At 48.0% G+C, this 18,475-nt stretch overlaps 1 protein-coding gene across 1 annotated transcript in view; it reads right to left on the bottom strand.

The window, feature by feature from the left end:
* The window catches only part of PEPD (peptidase D), an 89,570-nt gene that overhangs the window by 38,663 nt on the left and 32,432 nt on the right, over window positions 1–18,475 (bottom strand). Inside the window, exons 9-11 of the mRNA XM_049787447.1 lie at window positions 10,700–10,744; window positions 5,492–5,567; window positions 4,853–4,899 (exon numbers count right to left, since the gene is read on the bottom strand). Of these exons, the coding sequence (XP_049643404.1) occupies window positions 4,853–4,899; window positions 5,492–5,567; window positions 10,700–10,744 (168 nt within the window). The remainder of the gene's footprint in view (window positions 1–4,852; window positions 4,900–5,491; window positions 5,568–10,699; window positions 10,745–18,475) is intronic.

Raw genomic sequence — 18,475 nt, forward strand, 5'->3', positions numbered from 1 at the left:
ACCGCATCCCACAGTTATGCATCCTGTCTCTGAGCTGGTGATGGGAGGCGAAGTGACCATGGTGCAGGCTCAAGCCAGCACATCCTTGGCTGTTGGACATAGTCAGCGAATCATCTGTCTTTCTGGTGTGCCCCCCCAGGATGGTGCCAGCCATAAGCCCTGTGTCTGGGCAAGGCAAGCTGTCTGGACTTTCCTCATCCAAGACCACCCCAGGCTGGGAAGAGGGTGTGGGATGCCCCGAGGATGGAGAGTGAACAAAAGGTGCTGATTCCAGAAGGCACCATGAGCTCTGGAGCATAGAATGAGACTAGGGAGCTATCTCGGGCTCAGGGTGGCACTGGTAAGAAAGCGGGAGAAACAGAGCAAGAATTAGGAAGGGAAAAAGGCCATTGAGGAAGTGCCACTAGCAACACAAGGTGTGATGGGGCAGGAACTTGCACTATCCATTGCAAGAGCCTAGTAGCCTGTTCCAACCCTGAACACCAAGACCTTTGATCAGCCAGACCTCAGCAGGAGCTCAGAGTACTGGAGCTAGGGGATCAGACCCATGGGCAACAGGAAGGGCAGACATGGGAGAGGCAGTGCACATCTGTGAGCAATGGGGTATGCTGGTTGTAGGGTGTGGACTTATCTTACAGTCCAGAACCACGGTCTCCCATCCCAGCCTGGACCCAATAGGCTCACTGACCAGAGAATCTGGACTCACTCACTCTGGCAGTGTGGGGCAGTGGTGAGGGCAGTCAGGCTCAGAAGTTCAGCAATGGGGTATGCTGGTTGTAGGGTGTGGACTTATCTTACAGTCCAGAACCACGGTCTCCCATCCCAGCCTGGACCCAATAGGCTCACTGACCAGAGAATCTGGACTCACTCACTCTGGCAGTGTGGGGCAGTGGTGAGGGCAGTCAGGCTCAGAAGTTCAGCATAGCTGCCTGGGACGCAAAGCACAATGAAACCAGCTTGTGCAGGGGCTCCCGACAGTCACGGGGTTGTTAAGGACCCCAACAGACATGGAGCCCAGCACACTTCAGAGAGCCTAAAGACCTTACAGAGCCCAAGACACAGTACTGACAGGACCCAAATGCCCTGCTCCTAGCAAGGAGAAGAAAGAGCACGATTTCAATTAAGGGCCCAGGCTGTCAAAAACATCAAGTTATTAATCTCCTCGTGGCAAATGTGAACCGGGACCTGCTTACACAGCCAATTGAGCATGCTCTAAATGAGTATTTGCAGGTAATTGATTCGACTGCCAGCCCCATGCCAGCCGCTACAAGCCGGTTCCGCCACGAGCATTAAATAATACGAGGCGCTGAAATGGACTGCCTGATTGGGCCTGCAGTCAGCGGCTGTTAGCACTCGATTTACCCAAACATGAACGTCTTATTGGCCTAACACAATTTACTGCACCTCGATTGTGGAAAATGATTTTCATTTCCTCTGAAAACCCCGCTCATGGCGCAAGCAGAAAGGAGTATCTTCAGAAACACCATCAACTCACAGGCGTGTGGTTTTTTTTAACATGCCTTCAAGACTTTCCGAACAAACCTTTGACGTTAAAACCAAAGGGAGGGGCTGGAGAGATAGCACAGTGATAGGGCGTTTGCCTTGCATGTATCCAATTCAGGACGGATGGTGGTTCGAATCCCAGCATCCCAGATAGTCCCCAGAGCCTGCCAGGAGCAATTTCTGAGCACAGAGCCAAGGGTAACTGCTGAGCGTCACTGGATGTGACCCCCTTCCCCACAAAAACAAACAAACTAACAAACAAAAAACCCAAAGGGAAAAGACAAGGAATGGGGTCTGGCCAGCAAGCTTGGGGCATGAATATATCCATCTACTTGTGGGGTGTTTCTTCCGGAAAAAAAGTCAACCCCATCCTAGGGCCACTGCCCCTGGTCCTGGGTTCCATGCTGCCCTCTACTTGAGTAGGGGATCCCCTACTCAAGCTCAGAAGGGAGGGGTGCACCAGTGCACAGGAGTGTAGAGCAAAAAGAATCCGAGTGGTCTCCTCCCTCTCTCCCTACTTTTATCTCCCCCACCCGAATTCCCCCTCTCCAGACTCCCACCCACACAAAACTATAAGTTCCACAATGTAGACACATGGGACAGTTCCCCCAGCTCCCAGGGACACAGCACAATGACCCTGAGTACAAGGCTATGAGTTGGGAATGTGATGAGGCCATAAGGGAAGTTGGAGGCAGCAGGAAGCCACCCCCACCACCACTGATGATACCCCGGGGAATTAGATGAAACTGGATACCAGGTATGGGGCAAAGGACAATTCAAGACATAGCAATGTACCCAATACCCTGGGGGAGCCTCCAGAGCTCACCCCCACCCACCTGCCTTTAGGAGACAGCTCTACCCCAGAGCTCTCCCTGACCCCATCCCCACACTGCACTCCAGAGACCTCCACAGCGGTGTGTTACAGGATAGATACCCCTCAGGTTCTGGCTCCCTCTGCATCTTCACTCCCTGATGGAGTGAAGAGAAAATGGGGGACAACAACAAAGTGAAGAGGAAGGAGGGAGGCCTCCCAGTTCAGTATAGACAGAAGCTCCTTGAGAGGAGACCCTGACCTAGATAGGAGCGAATGAACTCAGAAAGTCTGTTTCCAAGGGGATGGGTGGGCCAACAGTGATGTGCTGAAGGATTTGCTGCTACTGTTATCCAGCAGTGAAGGCAAAAGTCACCCCTTCCTCAGGACTTGAGGAGGAGGCTGTAGCCACTGGGACCTGTATCAAGTCCCACAAACAGAACTCACCCCACATCAGAGCAGAGCACATCCAGCAGAGCTCAGGGCTTTCTCCAGGCTCCACATTCAGGAATCACCCCTGGCAGGCTCGGGAGACCACATGGGACGCCAGAAATCGAACCTGGGTTGGCTTCATGCAAGGCAAATGCCCTACCCGCTGTGCTATTGCTCTGGGCCCCTCACAGCACTGTTCTTTTTTGTTTGTTAAATATTTCAAGTTTCCCATTAAAAATAATAAAAAGGATGTCCACTCACTTGGGGTGGTAGGGCAGAGCCGGGCAGTATGCTAAGGCCCTGGCTCAGGCTAAAGAATGCACTGCAGCAGGAGAGTTCAGGCCATTGCTAGGACCCCTCCAGGATGAACTTCCTGCTGTGCAGAGCACTTGAGGTCTGGGTGCAGAGGAGGGGCGAAGTTGCAGGCATATTGACCCTGCTCTGCTTCCTGCATTAGCTCTGCAGGATGCATCAACTCTGGGTCAGCAGGAGCCAGAACAGCTGTAAGGAGCTTCTGGAAGAAGCCAGTCTGAGCATATCCTCCCTCTGCCCCCTAAGTCCAGGATCCAGACTGAGATATGGGCAAGGATCCTGAGAACATAAAGCAGACGCCAACCACACTGGAGAGAGCACCCACGTGAGGGCAGAAGCAAGAGAGTCATGGAGATCTCACACACTCAGAGTCTCAGAGCCAGGTCACATCCAGGCACCTAGAGCAAGAGAACCAAAGTGGAGGCTCCCTGGGCAGGACCTTTGGAGATCCCTCTGAAAGTCTTGTGATGGGGATAACCACACCCATGGCTGACTTGCCCTGGTAGCATTGGGCAAGCCAGAATGGCTGGTCATTGGAACTGGCAGGCACAGGCCCATACGGAGCAAAGGGCTGCAGCTCTGAGCTCTTATTCCCTGCAACACATATCGGGGGTCCTTCCCCGAGCTCTTATTCTCTATAACAACTACCCTAGGTGAGAGGCTTGGCCCCCAGATGCCCACAAGTCCCAGCCACCATCCATTTGCTGACATGATGGGGGGGGGGTCCCACCAGCTCCCCAACTCTAAGGGCTTTTACATGGAGCTCAGAGAAGTACCTGACTTCTTTTGTGCCTTTATTACAAAGAACAACGACAACACAAGGAGAGCTGGGTGGAGGAGGGTGTGGAGGGCGGAAGAGGACCAGCAGGCACCTCTGCCCCGTGCCAGCAGCAGCTCCCCACACCCTGGGGCTCCATTAAGTCAGCGCAATTGATTACATGGCCAGCAGGAACCCAGAATCCTCCCTCCGCTCCCTGGAACTTGGGCCATAAGTTCCTCTCCCTCCAATCACACACTGGCTCACGCTGCAACTAGCAATCCGCAAACAACACCCTAAGGCACGGTGCCTGAAAGGAAAGTCAGTCCTCTTGCTCCCAATACTCAGGGAGACCCAGGGTTTCAGAGATCCAGCCAGAACCCAGAAAGCTCTTGGTGTGTGTGTGTGAGAGAGAGAGAGAGAGAGAGAGAGAGAGAGAGAGATCAGCCTCCTGGTGCTCCCCTGGGGGCCGTGTGTGTGTGTGTGTGTGTGTGTGTGTGTGTGTATGTGTGTGTGTGAGAGAGAGAGAGAGAGAGAGAGAGAGAGAGAGAGAGAGAGAGAGAGAGAGAGAGAGAGAGAAAGAGATATCAGCCTCCTGGTGCTCCCCTAGGGGCCTCCTATTCGGAACTCCAGGCTAAGGCACTTCCCAGAGGCTCCCAAGCCACTTAACCATCCCTGGAACCAGTCATCCAGCACCGCAGACATAATGGCAGTGTTTACACCGGAAAATGGCAGCAGCGTTGTGAGCGGCTTTCAGAGGCACAATAGCAGCTATTTGGTCAAGTTTCCTGCAAATTGCAGGCACGAAGTCCAAGAGGGTGAAGATAGGGCGGTAAAACACCGTGCAGAGGAATCTGCATTCACCACTGTCCATACAGAGAGATGGGCTGTCAGCTAAGGGGAGAAGAGAACCCCCAGCACATACACACACCCCAAGCCGAGATGGGCTTGATGCCGCCTCATCTATCACTTGCTTAAGGAACATCAATTCCTGGGCTTTACATTTTAATCTTTATCCAGAGAAACGCTGCACTTACCTTTCCATCTCATACTCCTTCATCCCCACCTTCACGGCCTTCATTACCTGCAGGATGGATATTAAGCACAATCAGATCAGGGGCTGCCTGATAACTAACACAGAGCATTTTCTTTAAAGAACAACAGAGAGTGATGCTTGTGCTCAGTGACAAATTGTGACAAATGACAATTTTCCCAGAGCTCCAGTGCCGGGCGTTTCCAGGACAGCCGGGTAAAGATCTGTGCAGCTGGCCAGACTAACCAAGGCCAGGAGAAGCATGACAGCAGGAGGGAACCCTGAAACACAGCCCTGTGAGGACTGAGGGTTCACTCTCCAGGGCTTTGAGGGTCACAGGACGGTCTCTGACCAATGCTGGCCCCTGGACATCCCTCAGGAAACACACGCCAATGCGTGCCCTCGCACCTCAGGCAAAGAGGCAATTTTAGAAACACAGGAGGGCTTTTCAGAATAATTGGTGATGGCAGTGTAGCTGAGGACCAAAGACTCTTTCTAGGAGCTATACCCACAGAATTAGGAGTCAGGGATATCCTGCAAGTGCTGGTCTGGGGCAGAGCATGCCATGCTAGTTCCATTCCCAGCGAGCACAGGGACAAGGCATCACTAGCAGCAGCCTGCAGACCCCACCCCGGCTGCGTACCTCCCGGTGAGCCTCGCTGGAAATCTTGTTGGTATAGCGCAGGACCTCCAGCTCCATGTCTGTCTTGATGACCCGGCTTCAGAAGAGAAAGACAAGGCAGCAGTCAGAGGGGGCCTGTGGGTAGGCTGCCCTTCCAGGGAGATCACAAGGACCACCATGCTCTCCACAGGTGCAGAGTGGTGCCAGCTGCTCAAAGGTAGGGGGGTGAGAGGTGTCTGCCCTGATCTGGTGCCAGCTGGTGGTGGTGACGGGGATGGTGCCAGAAACAGAGACAGTGCCAAACACCCCTTTCCTCGCTGAGGCTCAGCCCCTTGTGCAGGAAGAATGGGTGCAGTTCCCAGACATGCGTGAAATGGGCCTAAGCATGAAGTATTTACCCTCAAGACTCACCTGACTAGCTGGTCCCACCTCCTCCCGGCCTGCTCATGGGGATGGAGAAGCAGGGCAGGATGGTGGCGTGACTAGGGGTGCAAAAGGGCTCAGAGTCCCTCAAAGAAGCCCTGAGTGCAAGAAAGAGTGTGTGTGTACATGTCTGTCAGTACAAAGAGCGAGTATGGGGCTGGAGAGATAGCATGGAGGTAGAGCGTTTGTCTTGCATGCAGAAGGACAGCGGTTCAAATCCCGGCATCCCATATGGTCCGGCGAGCCAGGAGCGATTTCTGAGCGTAGAGCCAGGAGGTACCCCTGAGCGTAGCCGGGTGTGGCCCAAAAACCAAAATAAATAGCGAGTATGTGGATATGGTGGGTGTGGGTATGTAAGGAAAAAGTGTGTGTATATGTGTGAAAGTCTGTAAGGAAAAGAGTTGGTGAATGTGTGTGTGAGGAGATAATGGTATATATGTGTATTTCTGTCGTGTGTGTGTGTGTGTGTGTGTGTGTGTGTGTGTGTGCATGCATACTCAGCTGTGACTCCAGCCACAGGGGCCCAGGGGGTTCCCAATGCTTGCCTTGACATCCTCCTCAACTCGTATGTTCCTAAGTTTCTGCTAGGTATTCACTGGGATGCATTTCCAGTCCCCGATTCAGTACTACAGGTGGGGGTGGAGAAGCCATATTCGAGGTAGCCCCAACCCAGGGGCCAGCTCCTACATGAGTCTCTCCTGCACCTCAGTCCACACCTGCATCCAAATAGGCAGGGCCGTGCAGCTGAGCTGGCCAGTCACTCCCAGCTGCCCTGTCCCTCCCACGCTGGCCTTGGCAGGATCCGGCTCCCCCACTCCCTCCAAGGAATCCCTAGTCCTCAGGGGCTCTGCAGAAGCTGCTGGAACCAGCTGCCACACTCTCTTGCTCCTCCAAGACTCGAGGAGCTACCAGTGACACTGGGCCATGACAGTACCTCCTGAACAGAACAGCCCAGAGCAAGCAACTTCAGAGAGACCATGAACTTTCTCCTGTGCAGCCCTGAGGCTAAATGGGCACTTTCTCACTGATGCCCTGATCAGCCGGAGGGCACAGAGAGTTCTGGGAAAGGCCCAAAGCAGGAAAGCTGTTCTAAAGGGCACAGGGGCAACACAGGTGGGAGTGAGGCCCTGGCAATGCCAACCCCCACCTGCATTCACTACCATCCCACCTCCAGCCTGTGTGCTAGGGCTGTGGGCAACCCATCAGAGTGGGGAAGGCAGTAACAGTCATTCCCTGCTTCTCTGGGCCTGCTGCATCTAAAGGATTTCAACTCTACCCCAGGTAAGGCCACATTTTCCTGGCCCAGGAGGCAGGAAGGCAGCTCTGACCTTTAACCCGGAAGCTCTTCCTCTTGCTCTCCCCAGCATGTACATGGAAGACATGCTGCTTGTGTCCTGTCAGCACTCCTCCTCCCCATACTCCCACTCCAGCACCTGGAGCCCAGCAAGTTAAGGCCCCTTCCCCAAAGCCCCCTCCCACTGCCCCGCTGCAGTCACAGCTGTCACCCTGCCTAAGGTGGCGCCCTGCCTAGGACATCCTGCTCTGGTGTGTCCAACACAGGAGCAGAGCGGCAGCAGCCATGGTGGGCTGGGTACCCCATTCTCTTTCTTCCTGGGGGCTCCCCACCTGGCCCAAAGACAAGCAGGTAAATGACATGTAGTCCAACCCTGGCACAGGGGGCCACAGTTCCTCACAGTCCCTCCCAGAGAACGGGGGCCCAAGCACTATCTCTTCACCCAGCCCACAGCACGACGCCTGCGATGACAAACTAGGACTCTGGCTGGCTGACTCTGGACTTTCTTTTTTAAGGCACGTTAAAAAAAAGAGAGAGAAAGAAAGAAAAATCAAACGGAACCAGGGCAATGATCCCACAAGGCAGTCAGTCCTACGCATCCCACAGACCTGCCCTGGCCAGGCCCATTTTACAGAAGCTCTGCGGAGCCTGCAGTAAGCGGCTGTGCAAAGCCTCCCCGGATATGCAGGCCACTCTGAGCCAGATCTAGTTTTGGACCTGCTAAGAAGATTTTGTTCTGTTTTGTGTTTTAATAAGGATCAAACACAGCAGTGATCTGGGAGCTCAGAAGCCACTCTTGGTGGTACTTGTAGTTTGTGTGGGCCTGGTGGGTGAGTGCTCAGGCCTGGTAGAGCCAGGAGTAACCCCTGACCCAAACACCCCTCCAAAAATATAAAACCTCAAGCAAGATAAAACCAGACAATTAAAGTGTTGAACAACACTGTGCCTGGTGGGCCTGGGGACGAAAAGTACATCAGAACAGCTATGTGGCCCCCCACCACTATGAGCCCCAACGCAGCACCTTCCAGTCCTCCTTCACTCAAAGAGGCCGGAATTCAGGTCTCAGCAAGGGGCAGCCACTAGAGAGAGGACAAGTGAGGGCCCCCGTGGACCCTGGCCTGACCCCAGGATCCCCAGGAAAGGTCAGAGGCTGGAGGGGCCCATTGTCACATCTCGTAGAGCACCACAGTATGGGGGCGGCCCATGGAAGAAAGGTCACCAGGCAGGCAGTGGAGGGAAGGAAGGGTACCAGCGGGTCCCCTCTCAAGGCCAGTTTCCAGCTCCAAGCCCAAAACAACAGAAACAGGACCAGGCTGAGATTTATTTGTGCAATCTTTTTTTTTTTTTCTTTTCCCGTTAAATATTCACAGGTCACAAAACTGCCTGTGGGCAATAAAACCAGGATTAAGCCATCAATTAAGGGAGGCTGAGTGCTTCACTGATTAAAACAGGAGCAAGACAGGATGACGCATTTCCAAAATCAGTCTCTAAGTATGGAGTGCCACAGCGTTGGACAGAGCCCAACTTAGGGGACAGGAGCCCCAGCCCTCCTGGAAACAGACGTGCTAGAAAGGTTCTGTGGGAGCAGGCCGAAGGTCAGGACCACAGGGTCTAAAGACCCGTGCTTTTCAGGGACCTGACTAAGCGGAGGGGCCCTCATGCAGACTCAGGGTACCCACCCATCTCCTGTTCCTTTAGAGCAGCATTTCTCTATTGGGGACCACAGTAGAAAAATTATGTAAATGTCACCAGATGAGAAGGCCCGCAGGGAAGAAAGGGGTGAGGGAATGAGAAGAAAACAAGGTCAAACACAGCCACAGTGCGACAAAGGTGAGGAATGCTATTCCAGGGCACAGTGAGTCATGATGTCCCTCTACTTCATCTTGGTGAGGAACCAGGAGACAAAGCAGCCCATGGGAATATTCTCGTGTACAACCCAGGAGTCCAGGCCATCAACTGCGTCTCTTGTCTAATTTGGGATTCAAGACGCAGGAAGCAGAGGCCTGATCCCCGCTGCCTGATGGGCACAAACAGGACACCTTCGTGCCGTGGAATAAGCCGCTCTCTAACTGGCCTGTGACTCAATTTCACACCGACCAACCTACACACTTAAAGCCCGAGGTGGCAATTGTTGGCAAGCCCATTCTCCTGGGATGCTTCTAGGGATGCTTACCCGAAATCTCCGCACCGAGCTATCAGATGATGCCACACAGTTGCCCGTCATCCCTCTCCCAACCCCGTGGCCCCCCTCAGATCAATTTCATCATCTGTGGAGCAGGAAGGCGGCAGCATTGAGAAAGCAGGGAGGGAGATGCCGCTCTTATGAAGCTTCAACTTTTGACCTCCACATTCAAGCTGCAATACCCAGCACCAGAGACGAAATTATCAGTTATGATCTCATGTTCGTAGGGAAGAGTATGATTATAGAGGAATTTACAGGAAATCAAAAAGGCACTGCTGGAGAGAATGGAAAACAATAAAGCAGTCGCAGAGAGGAAATGAATCACACACACACACACACAAACACACACACAGAATGAGTGTTGTGAGGCTGCCCATGGCTTCCCCCATTCGACAGGCTCTGGAGAGAGGAACCACAGGCCCAGACCAGCTGCCACATAGGACTCAGGGACAATTAGCTGCACAGCTCCTGGCATCTCTACAAGACCCTTTCAGGGGCTGCGGGCATAAGCTGTCAAGCTGATATGCAGACAGGCTCTGCCATCAGGATACCCCCCATGGCCTCTGGGCACTCTCTACTCCCACCTGCTCTCCACTGTCTGGGCAGGCCACTAACATCCCTGATCTTCCCACTTCACCCCTGCCAGGTGAACCAGCAGGGGTGTCCTCAGCAGAGTCGCCAGGGCAACCGGGCCAGGCATTAGCTGCCTGGCAGCCAGGGAATCGCTTCTACTACAAAGAGGTCTCGCCAGACTGAAAGGTCTGATTCCACGTGTCTCTGCTCACATTCTGCATCTCTGTCTACTGTGAGGATGGCTATGCACTCAGAAATCATTCCTGGCTTGGGGGACCATATGGGATGCGGGGGGATCGAGTCCTAGGTCAGCCGCATGCAAGGCAAATGCCCTACTGCTGCGCCACTGCTCTGGCCCCTAATTTTGTTTGTTTTTATTTCGAGATCATATCTGGCAATGATCAGGGTTTACCCCTATCTCTGTATTCAGGGATCCCTGACAAGGCTCGAGGGACACTATGATCACTTGGGAACAAACCCAAGCGAGATGCATACTAAGCAGGCAGCCCATCCAATTTTTCTCTAGCCCCATTTTGATCTGTTTAGCTGGCTTTTTCAACTGCGTTATAAGAGTGTGGCATATTTGTTGAAGGAAAAGGTTAAGAAATGTAATTGCTATCTAAATGACAACAAAAACCAACCAACCATCCAATAAAAGACTAAGGAAGAAAAGGTTTGGAGGAGTGTCTTGTATAAGGGTTGGGGTCTTGGGTCTTTCTGAGCTGAGTACTGCAAACAATCAATGGGGCATACTTACCACTCAACGATCTCCGGATGCAGAATGGTATTGTTGACATTGAATCTATGGAAGGAAAAAAAACCAGGTTGTTTAGTTTAATGGTCTACAACTTCTGACAAGAGAAAACACATCCAAAAAATATATACACCATGATCAAGAGAGGGACGTTGGTATGTCCAGAGGGGCTAAAGAGATAGTACACTGAGTGGAGTGCTTGTCTTAGATGAGACCAACCTGGGTTCAATCCCAGGAATCACAAATGGTTTCCCTGAGTACGTGAAGAACTTAATCTGGATGCAAGACAACCAAGACTATTCTAACAATCTGGTTACAAGACAACCAAGACTATTCACTGTCTAGCTCTGCTAAGTAGACAGCAAAAGTCTCTTCTGCCAAGTATAATGGCATATGCATTATGGGAGTCCCAGAAGGAAAGGAGTTAAGAGAAACAAAACCACTATTAGAAAAAAAAAAAACAATGGCTACAAGTTTGCCAACTTAGTGAAAAAATATTAAACTACACACTCATAAATCTGCCAAAACACAAAGTGGGATAAAATCAAAGAAACCCATCCCCTGACATACCATAATCAAACTGTCAACAACAAACAAAAAAATCTTTAAAGAGGTAAAAGGAAAGCAATGCATCACATACACAGGATCTTCAGCAAGACTAATGGCCAAAAGATATGACATATTTGGTACTGACAAAAGGAAAAAGCTGCCAATCAAGATTCTATATCCAGCAAAGATAAACTTCAAAAACTAGAGGAAACCTAATTTTATTCCATGCCGGAGAAATAGCATGGAGGTAAGGCATTTGCCTTGCATGCAGAAGGTCGGTGGTTCGAATCCCAGCATCCTATATGGTCCCCTGAGCCTGCCAGGAGCGATTTCTGAGCATAGAGCCAGGAGTAACCCCTGAGCGCTGCCGGGTGTGACCCAAAATCCAAAAACAAACAAACAAAAAACAACACAAACAGGAGAAAACAAAAACAGATAAACAAAAGTGAGAAAAATTCATCACCAGAAGGCCCATATATACATGTATATAGAATCATTCAGACTAAAATAAAGGTGTCTTGAGAATAACCGGAATGAAGTAAATAACCAATATGAAGCAAAAGAGACCCAAGAATTACATCAGCAAATAGTCAGTGTAAGTATATTTTTCCTTGCAGCTTTCTTTTAAGTCTCATGACATGGGAGACATTTGGATAAAGTCTGTCCCAATGGCACAAAATGTAGAAAGATGCAACCTGCATGCAATAACCGCATAAAGGCAGGAGTAGAAAGGAGTTACACAGAAGCAAAATTACTGCATATCATTGAAATCGAGCTGATAATAAACCAAATTAGATTACTCTAAGTTTGAAAGGTCATTTGCAATCCTACAAGTAATGACTAATATCTAAAACGTACAAAAATAAAAATAAAGAAATAATTTTTCTTACTACAAAACTATCAAGTACCAACAAAGAATGTATAGGGGAAACTAGGAAACACATACAATATATGACATATAGAAACAAATATAAAATGCCATAAAGTTCATTTTGGAGCTGGAATAATAGCACAGTGAGTATGGTGTTTGCCTTGCATGAAAGCAACCCAGGTTTGATCCCCTGCATCCTATACCAAGCCTGCCAGGTGTAATTTCTGAGTGCAGAACCAGGAGTAGCACCTGAACACCATTAGGTGTAACTCAAAAAACAAAACAAACAAAAAAGAAGTTAATCTATATTTATAGATACTTTATATAAATTGATCACCAAATGAAAGGCAGAAATTAAGTGACTAGTGTTTTTTTAGGTCACACCCAGCAGTGCTCTACAGGGTTTGCCTGAAGTGCTCAGAGCTCACTCCTACTTCTGCACTGAGGAATTACTCTTGGCTGTGCAAGGGAACAATATGAGGATACCAGGGATTGAACCTTGAATGGCTGTATGTAAAGCAAGCACACTACCCTCTGTACTATTGCTCTGGCTTCAGGAGAATATACCTTTTAAAAATATCTATGAATCAACATGATGCTCTACAAAAAAACATACTTTAGAATCAAAGACACAAATAGGCTAACAGTGATAGAACTGAAATATTCTTTGATGTGAGCAGAGAACAAAGAGGAGCTGGAATAACTAATACCAGACAAAGTAAGAACTGAGACACTGAGGCCAGAGCAATAGTATAATAAGAAGTGTTTGTCTTGCACATGGCTGACTTGAGCTCTATCAGCACCCCAGATAGTCTCCAAACCCCCCTGTGAGTGATCCCTGAGCTGGAGCATTGCTGGATATGGATCAAAAACCAAAAACAAAGAAAAGAAAGTCAAAATTTTACTGATGAGATATTTTCTATTAATGAAAAAGTCAACTTATAAAGAAGACATAATAATAATAATATATATGTACCAAACAACAAAAGCTCAAAGCTATAGGAATTAAAAGTTGACAGAGAAAAGGAATGTGGCTCAATAGTAAAGCTCATGCCTTGCACGCAGGAGGCCCTGCAAAATTAGCTCCCCAAAACTGAGGGGAAAAAAAAATCTAATAGAATTGAAAAGGGAATGGATAGTTCAATAAGAGCTGAGGATTTCAACACACTTCACTTGCAGTAAGGACAAAAATACAGAATTAAAGAATTGAACAACACCGTATACCAACTAGTCCTAAGAAACATCTCTAGAATATAACATCTATTTCTCAAGCACACATGAAAAAACTCTCCAGAATGGAATGTGTGTTGGGAAAGTCCCAATAAATTTTATTTTTTATTAAGTTTGGGGATTGGGAGCCACACTTAGCTCAAGGAATATGTCTGCACTCCAAACTTTTGAGCAAGCTCCCTGATTACCCCAACACAATAAATGGCAGAATAATAAAATATACTAAGTAGAGGCCTGGGAGTGTAGAGCATTTACCTCACAAGTGTTAAGCCCTTAGTTCAGTACCTGGCACCGCCATATTATAATATAATATACATGTAAACACACACATATAAAGTATATCCTCTGAACATTTTGGAATAAAATTAGAAATCAAAAACAAAAGGAAAACGGGAATAGTATACAGTGTTGTTCAACACTTTAATTGTCTGGTTTTATCTTGCTTGAGGTTTTATATTTTGGAGAGGTGTTTGGGTCAGGGGTTACTCCTGGCTCTACCAGGCCTGAGCACTCATCCACCAGGCCCACACAAAGTACAAGTACCACCAAGAGTGGCTTCTGAGCTCCCAGATCACTGCTGTGTTTGATCCTTATTAAAACACAAAACAGAATAAAATCTTCTTAGCAGGTCCAAAACCAATTGCCCTTACTAGTGAACTCTAATAAGCATTTAAAGGATTTACACCAACCCTTCAAAACATAAATTAAAAAGCCTACTTTCAACCTATCCTATAAAGTTACCACAAACCTAATACTGAAGACATAAAGGGAAGGGAGCTGCAGTGACAATCCCTTTTGAAAGTTCTTATTGTTTTGTTTCTCTGTGTGTGTGTGTGTGTGTGTGTGTGTGTGTGTGTGTGTGTGTGTGTGTGTGTGTGTTAACGCAGTCCCCTACTACCACAAGTAGCAAAGTCACATTTTCCACATTTGGGGAACCCATGGGAGTCAGCGTGTGTGTGTGTGTGTGTGTGTGTGTGTGTGTGTGTGTGTGTGTGTGTGTGTGTGTGTGTGTGTATTAACATAGTCCCCTACTACCACAAGTAACAAAGTCACATTTCCCACATTTGGGGAACCCATGGGAATCAGCATGTGTGTGTGTGAGTGTGTGTTAGGGAACCCATGGGAATCAGCGTGTGTGTGTGTGTGTGTGTGTGTGTATTTCCCACATTTGGGGAACCCATGGGAATCAGCATGTGTGTGTGTGTGTTAGGGAACCCATGGGAATCAGCATGTGTGTGTGTGTGTGTGTGTGTGTGTGTGTGTGTGTGTGTGTGTATTAACGCAGTCCCCTACTACCACAAGTAGCGAAGTCACATTTCCCACATTTGGGGAACCTACGGGAGTCAGCACATCCAGAGTGCAATGGATAATCAGGACAGATATGGCATATCTGCCCTACCAGGTTTTTCTTTATAAATAAAGGCTACCTAGTTTCCTATGACTGGTCATGTCATCAACAGAGGAGCAGAGGGAGACTCCTTTCTTATCTCAAAGCCTTCTCTCCTTTGTCCTTGTTCAATCCTCTCCCCATTCAGTAGATCCTTTGGCATGATGCTGAGCAGAGGAGCAGAAATTTTCTGGTCTTACTCTCTAGCCTGTACACTCTGATCACTGAGCATGATGCTAACTTTGATGTTCTATAGATGCCCTTCACCAAAGAAATTCTCCTTACTTCCTAGCTCAGAGATTATCTCTTTTGTTTTTGTTTTTGAGCCATATCCAATAGTAGTCAAGCTTCTTGCTCTTTGTTAGTGATCAAGCATGCAACACAGGTGTCCTACCCACTGTATTATTTCTCTAGTCCTCTCTCATAGAGTATTTCTATCAAGAAAAAGGATCGAAAGCTTTCCCTGCTCTATGATCGGGGTTTTGCCCTGTATTCCAATAACTTGATGGATCCTATTGATCACTTTCATTTGGTGAGGAGACTGCAATCCTGAGATGAAGCCTGCTTGTTCTTGCTGTCCCTCTTTATTTGAGTATTTGCAGTATTTTCCTGAAGAATCTGTCTCTAGGGGTAGGAATGATAATGCAGTGGGTAAGGTGCTTTACATCAGGTGAGGACAACTCAGATTTGATCCCTGGCACCATATCCGGTCTCCAGAGCACCACCAAAAGTGATCCCTGGAGGCTGGAGAGATAACACAGTGAGTAAGGCATATGCTTTGCACGAAGCTGATCTGGGTTTTTGGTCCCTCAAGAACTGCCAGGAGTAATTCTTAAGTGCAGAGCCAGGATGTACTGCCATCTTAAGTCTCCTAATTCACAAATATAGTAGGGCTTTTCCCATTTATTTAACAGATTTTCTTTTAATTTTCTCAATTACATTTGATAATTTTCCATGCATTTTATTCTTCTTCACTCTTTTATCAATAAGATGATTTTCTAGATTTTCGTTCCAAGTTGCTTATTATATGTGTCATAGAAACATCCTTGCGTTTTGTATCTTGATCCTATAAACTTGCCAAATTTACTTACTAAATGTAAAACTTATTAAAATGTTTCAATATTTTTGGGGCCTCCTACTCATGCTCATGGGATGAGAAGTTGTGCTCAATCAGGACAAATTATTCAATGCTCAGGTGCCACTAGGGGGTCATCATGGACCTGATGTCCATCAAGGTCATATTCCGTGGTGTCCAAATGGCCCATATGGTACCAAGAATCAAGCTTGGGCTCTACACAGGAGGCATGTGCCCAAGATCTAGATGACTCTTTAAATTAAGCCAATTCATTTGGGCAGGGGCTCTTCTAAATATTGGTTGAAAAGTTCAGTGCAATGGGGGCCGGAGAGATAGCATGGAGGTAAGGCGTTTGCCTTTCATGCAGGAGTTCATCGGTTCGAATCCCGGCGCCCCATATGGTCCCCTGTGCCTGCCAGGAGCAATTTCTGAGCCTGGAGCCAGGAATAACCCCTGAGCACTGCCAGGTGTGACCCAAAAACCAAAAAAAAAAAAAAAAAAAAGAAAAGTTAAGGAGCCTCTCACACTAATCTCAGCCTACCAGGCAGGCAGTTCAAAATAGTGGCTTGAGAATATAGTGTTGCTCGGCCCATGGTACTCAGGAGCCAACAAGGCCACACCAGTGGCAAGTAATACAAGAGATTGAACCAGACATGCACCTTAGCCCCACCCTATCCCTTCAGTTCTCAAAAGAAATTTTTCTTTATTTTTTTGGTTTTTGGGCCATACCCACCGGTGCTCAGGGGTTACTCCTGGCTGTCTGCTCAGAAATAGCTCCTGGCAGGCACGGGGGACCATATGGGACACCGGGATTCAAACCAACCACCTTTGGTCCTGGATCGGCTGCTTGCAAGGCACGCCACTATGCTATCTCTCTGGGCCCAAAATAAATTTTTATAATGTGGTGAAATACCACTTTTACCTGTACAGTACAGTGGTATTAAATATAATAACACCAAGAACCACCTCCAAAACTTCATCAACATCCCACAGTGAAACTATAAAGTCATCAAAAACTCCCCATTCCTCCTCTCCAGCCTCTGGGAACCTTGTTCTGTCTTTCAATTTTTCTTTTTTTGGGCTACACCCAGTGGTACTCAGGATATTACTCTTGGTTCTGCACTCAAGAATCACTCCTGGCATGGCTCTGGGGACCATATGTACTACTAGGGATTAAACTGGAGTCAGCTACATGCAAGGCAAGTGCCTTAAGCCTGCATACTGATATATCCCACTATTGTTCTACTTAGGGCTCTATAAACGTAACTCTTTGGAGACCTCATATAAGTTAAGTGGATCTGTTCTTGGTCAACTGAATTTTGACAAGGATACCAAAAATAAATGCTTTAGGAGAAAAGAGGTTTTGGCAGCTGAATGCCCAAATGAAAAATGGACAAAGCTGGGGCTGGAGTGAGAGCACAGTGGTAGGGTGTTTGCCTTGCATGCAGCCAACCTGGAACACACCCAAGTTCGATCCCTGGCATCCCATATGGTCCTCCAAGTCCGCCAGAAGCTATTTCTAAGTGCAGAGCCAGGAATAACCTCTGAGCACCACCAAGTGTGTCCCAAAATCAACAAAAAAAGAACAAAGCTGAATCCCCCTACCTGTTACCATTAACAAAATTTTAATTTGGGGGGTTGGACTACACCCAGCAGTAATCAGGGTACTTGGTTCAAGGATCACTCCTAGTAGAACTTGGGGTACCATATGTGATGCCTGGACTCAAAGCCCAGGTGGCCTGTGTTAGGTAAATGCAAATGCCTTATTTGCTGTACTAGCTCCCGAGCCCCACAAAAAACTCTTAACTAGAGCACAGATATCAATGTAAGAATTAAAAGTATACAGCTCTTAGAAAGGAGTATGGTTATAAGTATTTGTAGTTTTGGGGCCGGAGAGTTAGCATGGAGGTAAGGTGTTTGCCTTGCATGCAGAAGGACGGTGGTTCGAATCCCGGCATCCCATATGGTCCCCCCCGAGCCTGCCAGGAGCGATTTCTGAGGGTAGAGCCAGGAGGAACCCCTGAGCACTGCAGGGTGTGAAAAATAAATAAATAGATATTTGTAGTTTTAATTGAGACAAAGGGAACAAAGATAAACTGGACTTCATCGAAACGAAGACTCTTTATGTAGCACAAGACACTTCAACAAAGGAAGAAGGCAAAATACAATATACGAAACAGAGCAAATATTTTTGCAAAGTATAATGGTCTACTATCCAGGAGAGATAACTGCATGATAAAGACAAATAACCCCATTTAAAAATGAACAAAGGATATGAGAAAACATTTCTCCTACAAGATACGCCAAAGGCAAGAGAGCACAAAGAATGTACAATATAATTAGCCATCAAGGAAATGAAAATAAAAGCCACAATGAGATAGGACTTCACATTCACTTAAGGGCCTTCATTAAAAAAAAAGACAGATAACCACATGTGCTGCTGAGGCCACGCAGAAGTCAGGCCGGGCCACCAGAGAAAATGCAAACTGACAGAGTCACTTTGGGAGAGGGTTGATGATTCCTTGAATAGTTAAGGACAGCTACCAGATAACTCAGAAATCCTATTCCTCAGTATAAAATACGAGATCATATAATGGAGAGGCAGCTTGCCTTGCAGGTGGCCAAACTGGGTTCAATCCCCAGCACCACATGTGGTCTCCTGAATCT

Source organism: Suncus etruscus, chromosome 14 (genome assembly GCF_024139225.1).
Source record: "Suncus etruscus isolate mSunEtr1 chromosome 14, mSunEtr1.pri.cur, whole genome shotgun sequence".
Taxonomy (NCBI): domain Eukaryota; kingdom Metazoa; phylum Chordata; class Mammalia; order Eulipotyphla; family Soricidae; genus Suncus; species Suncus etruscus.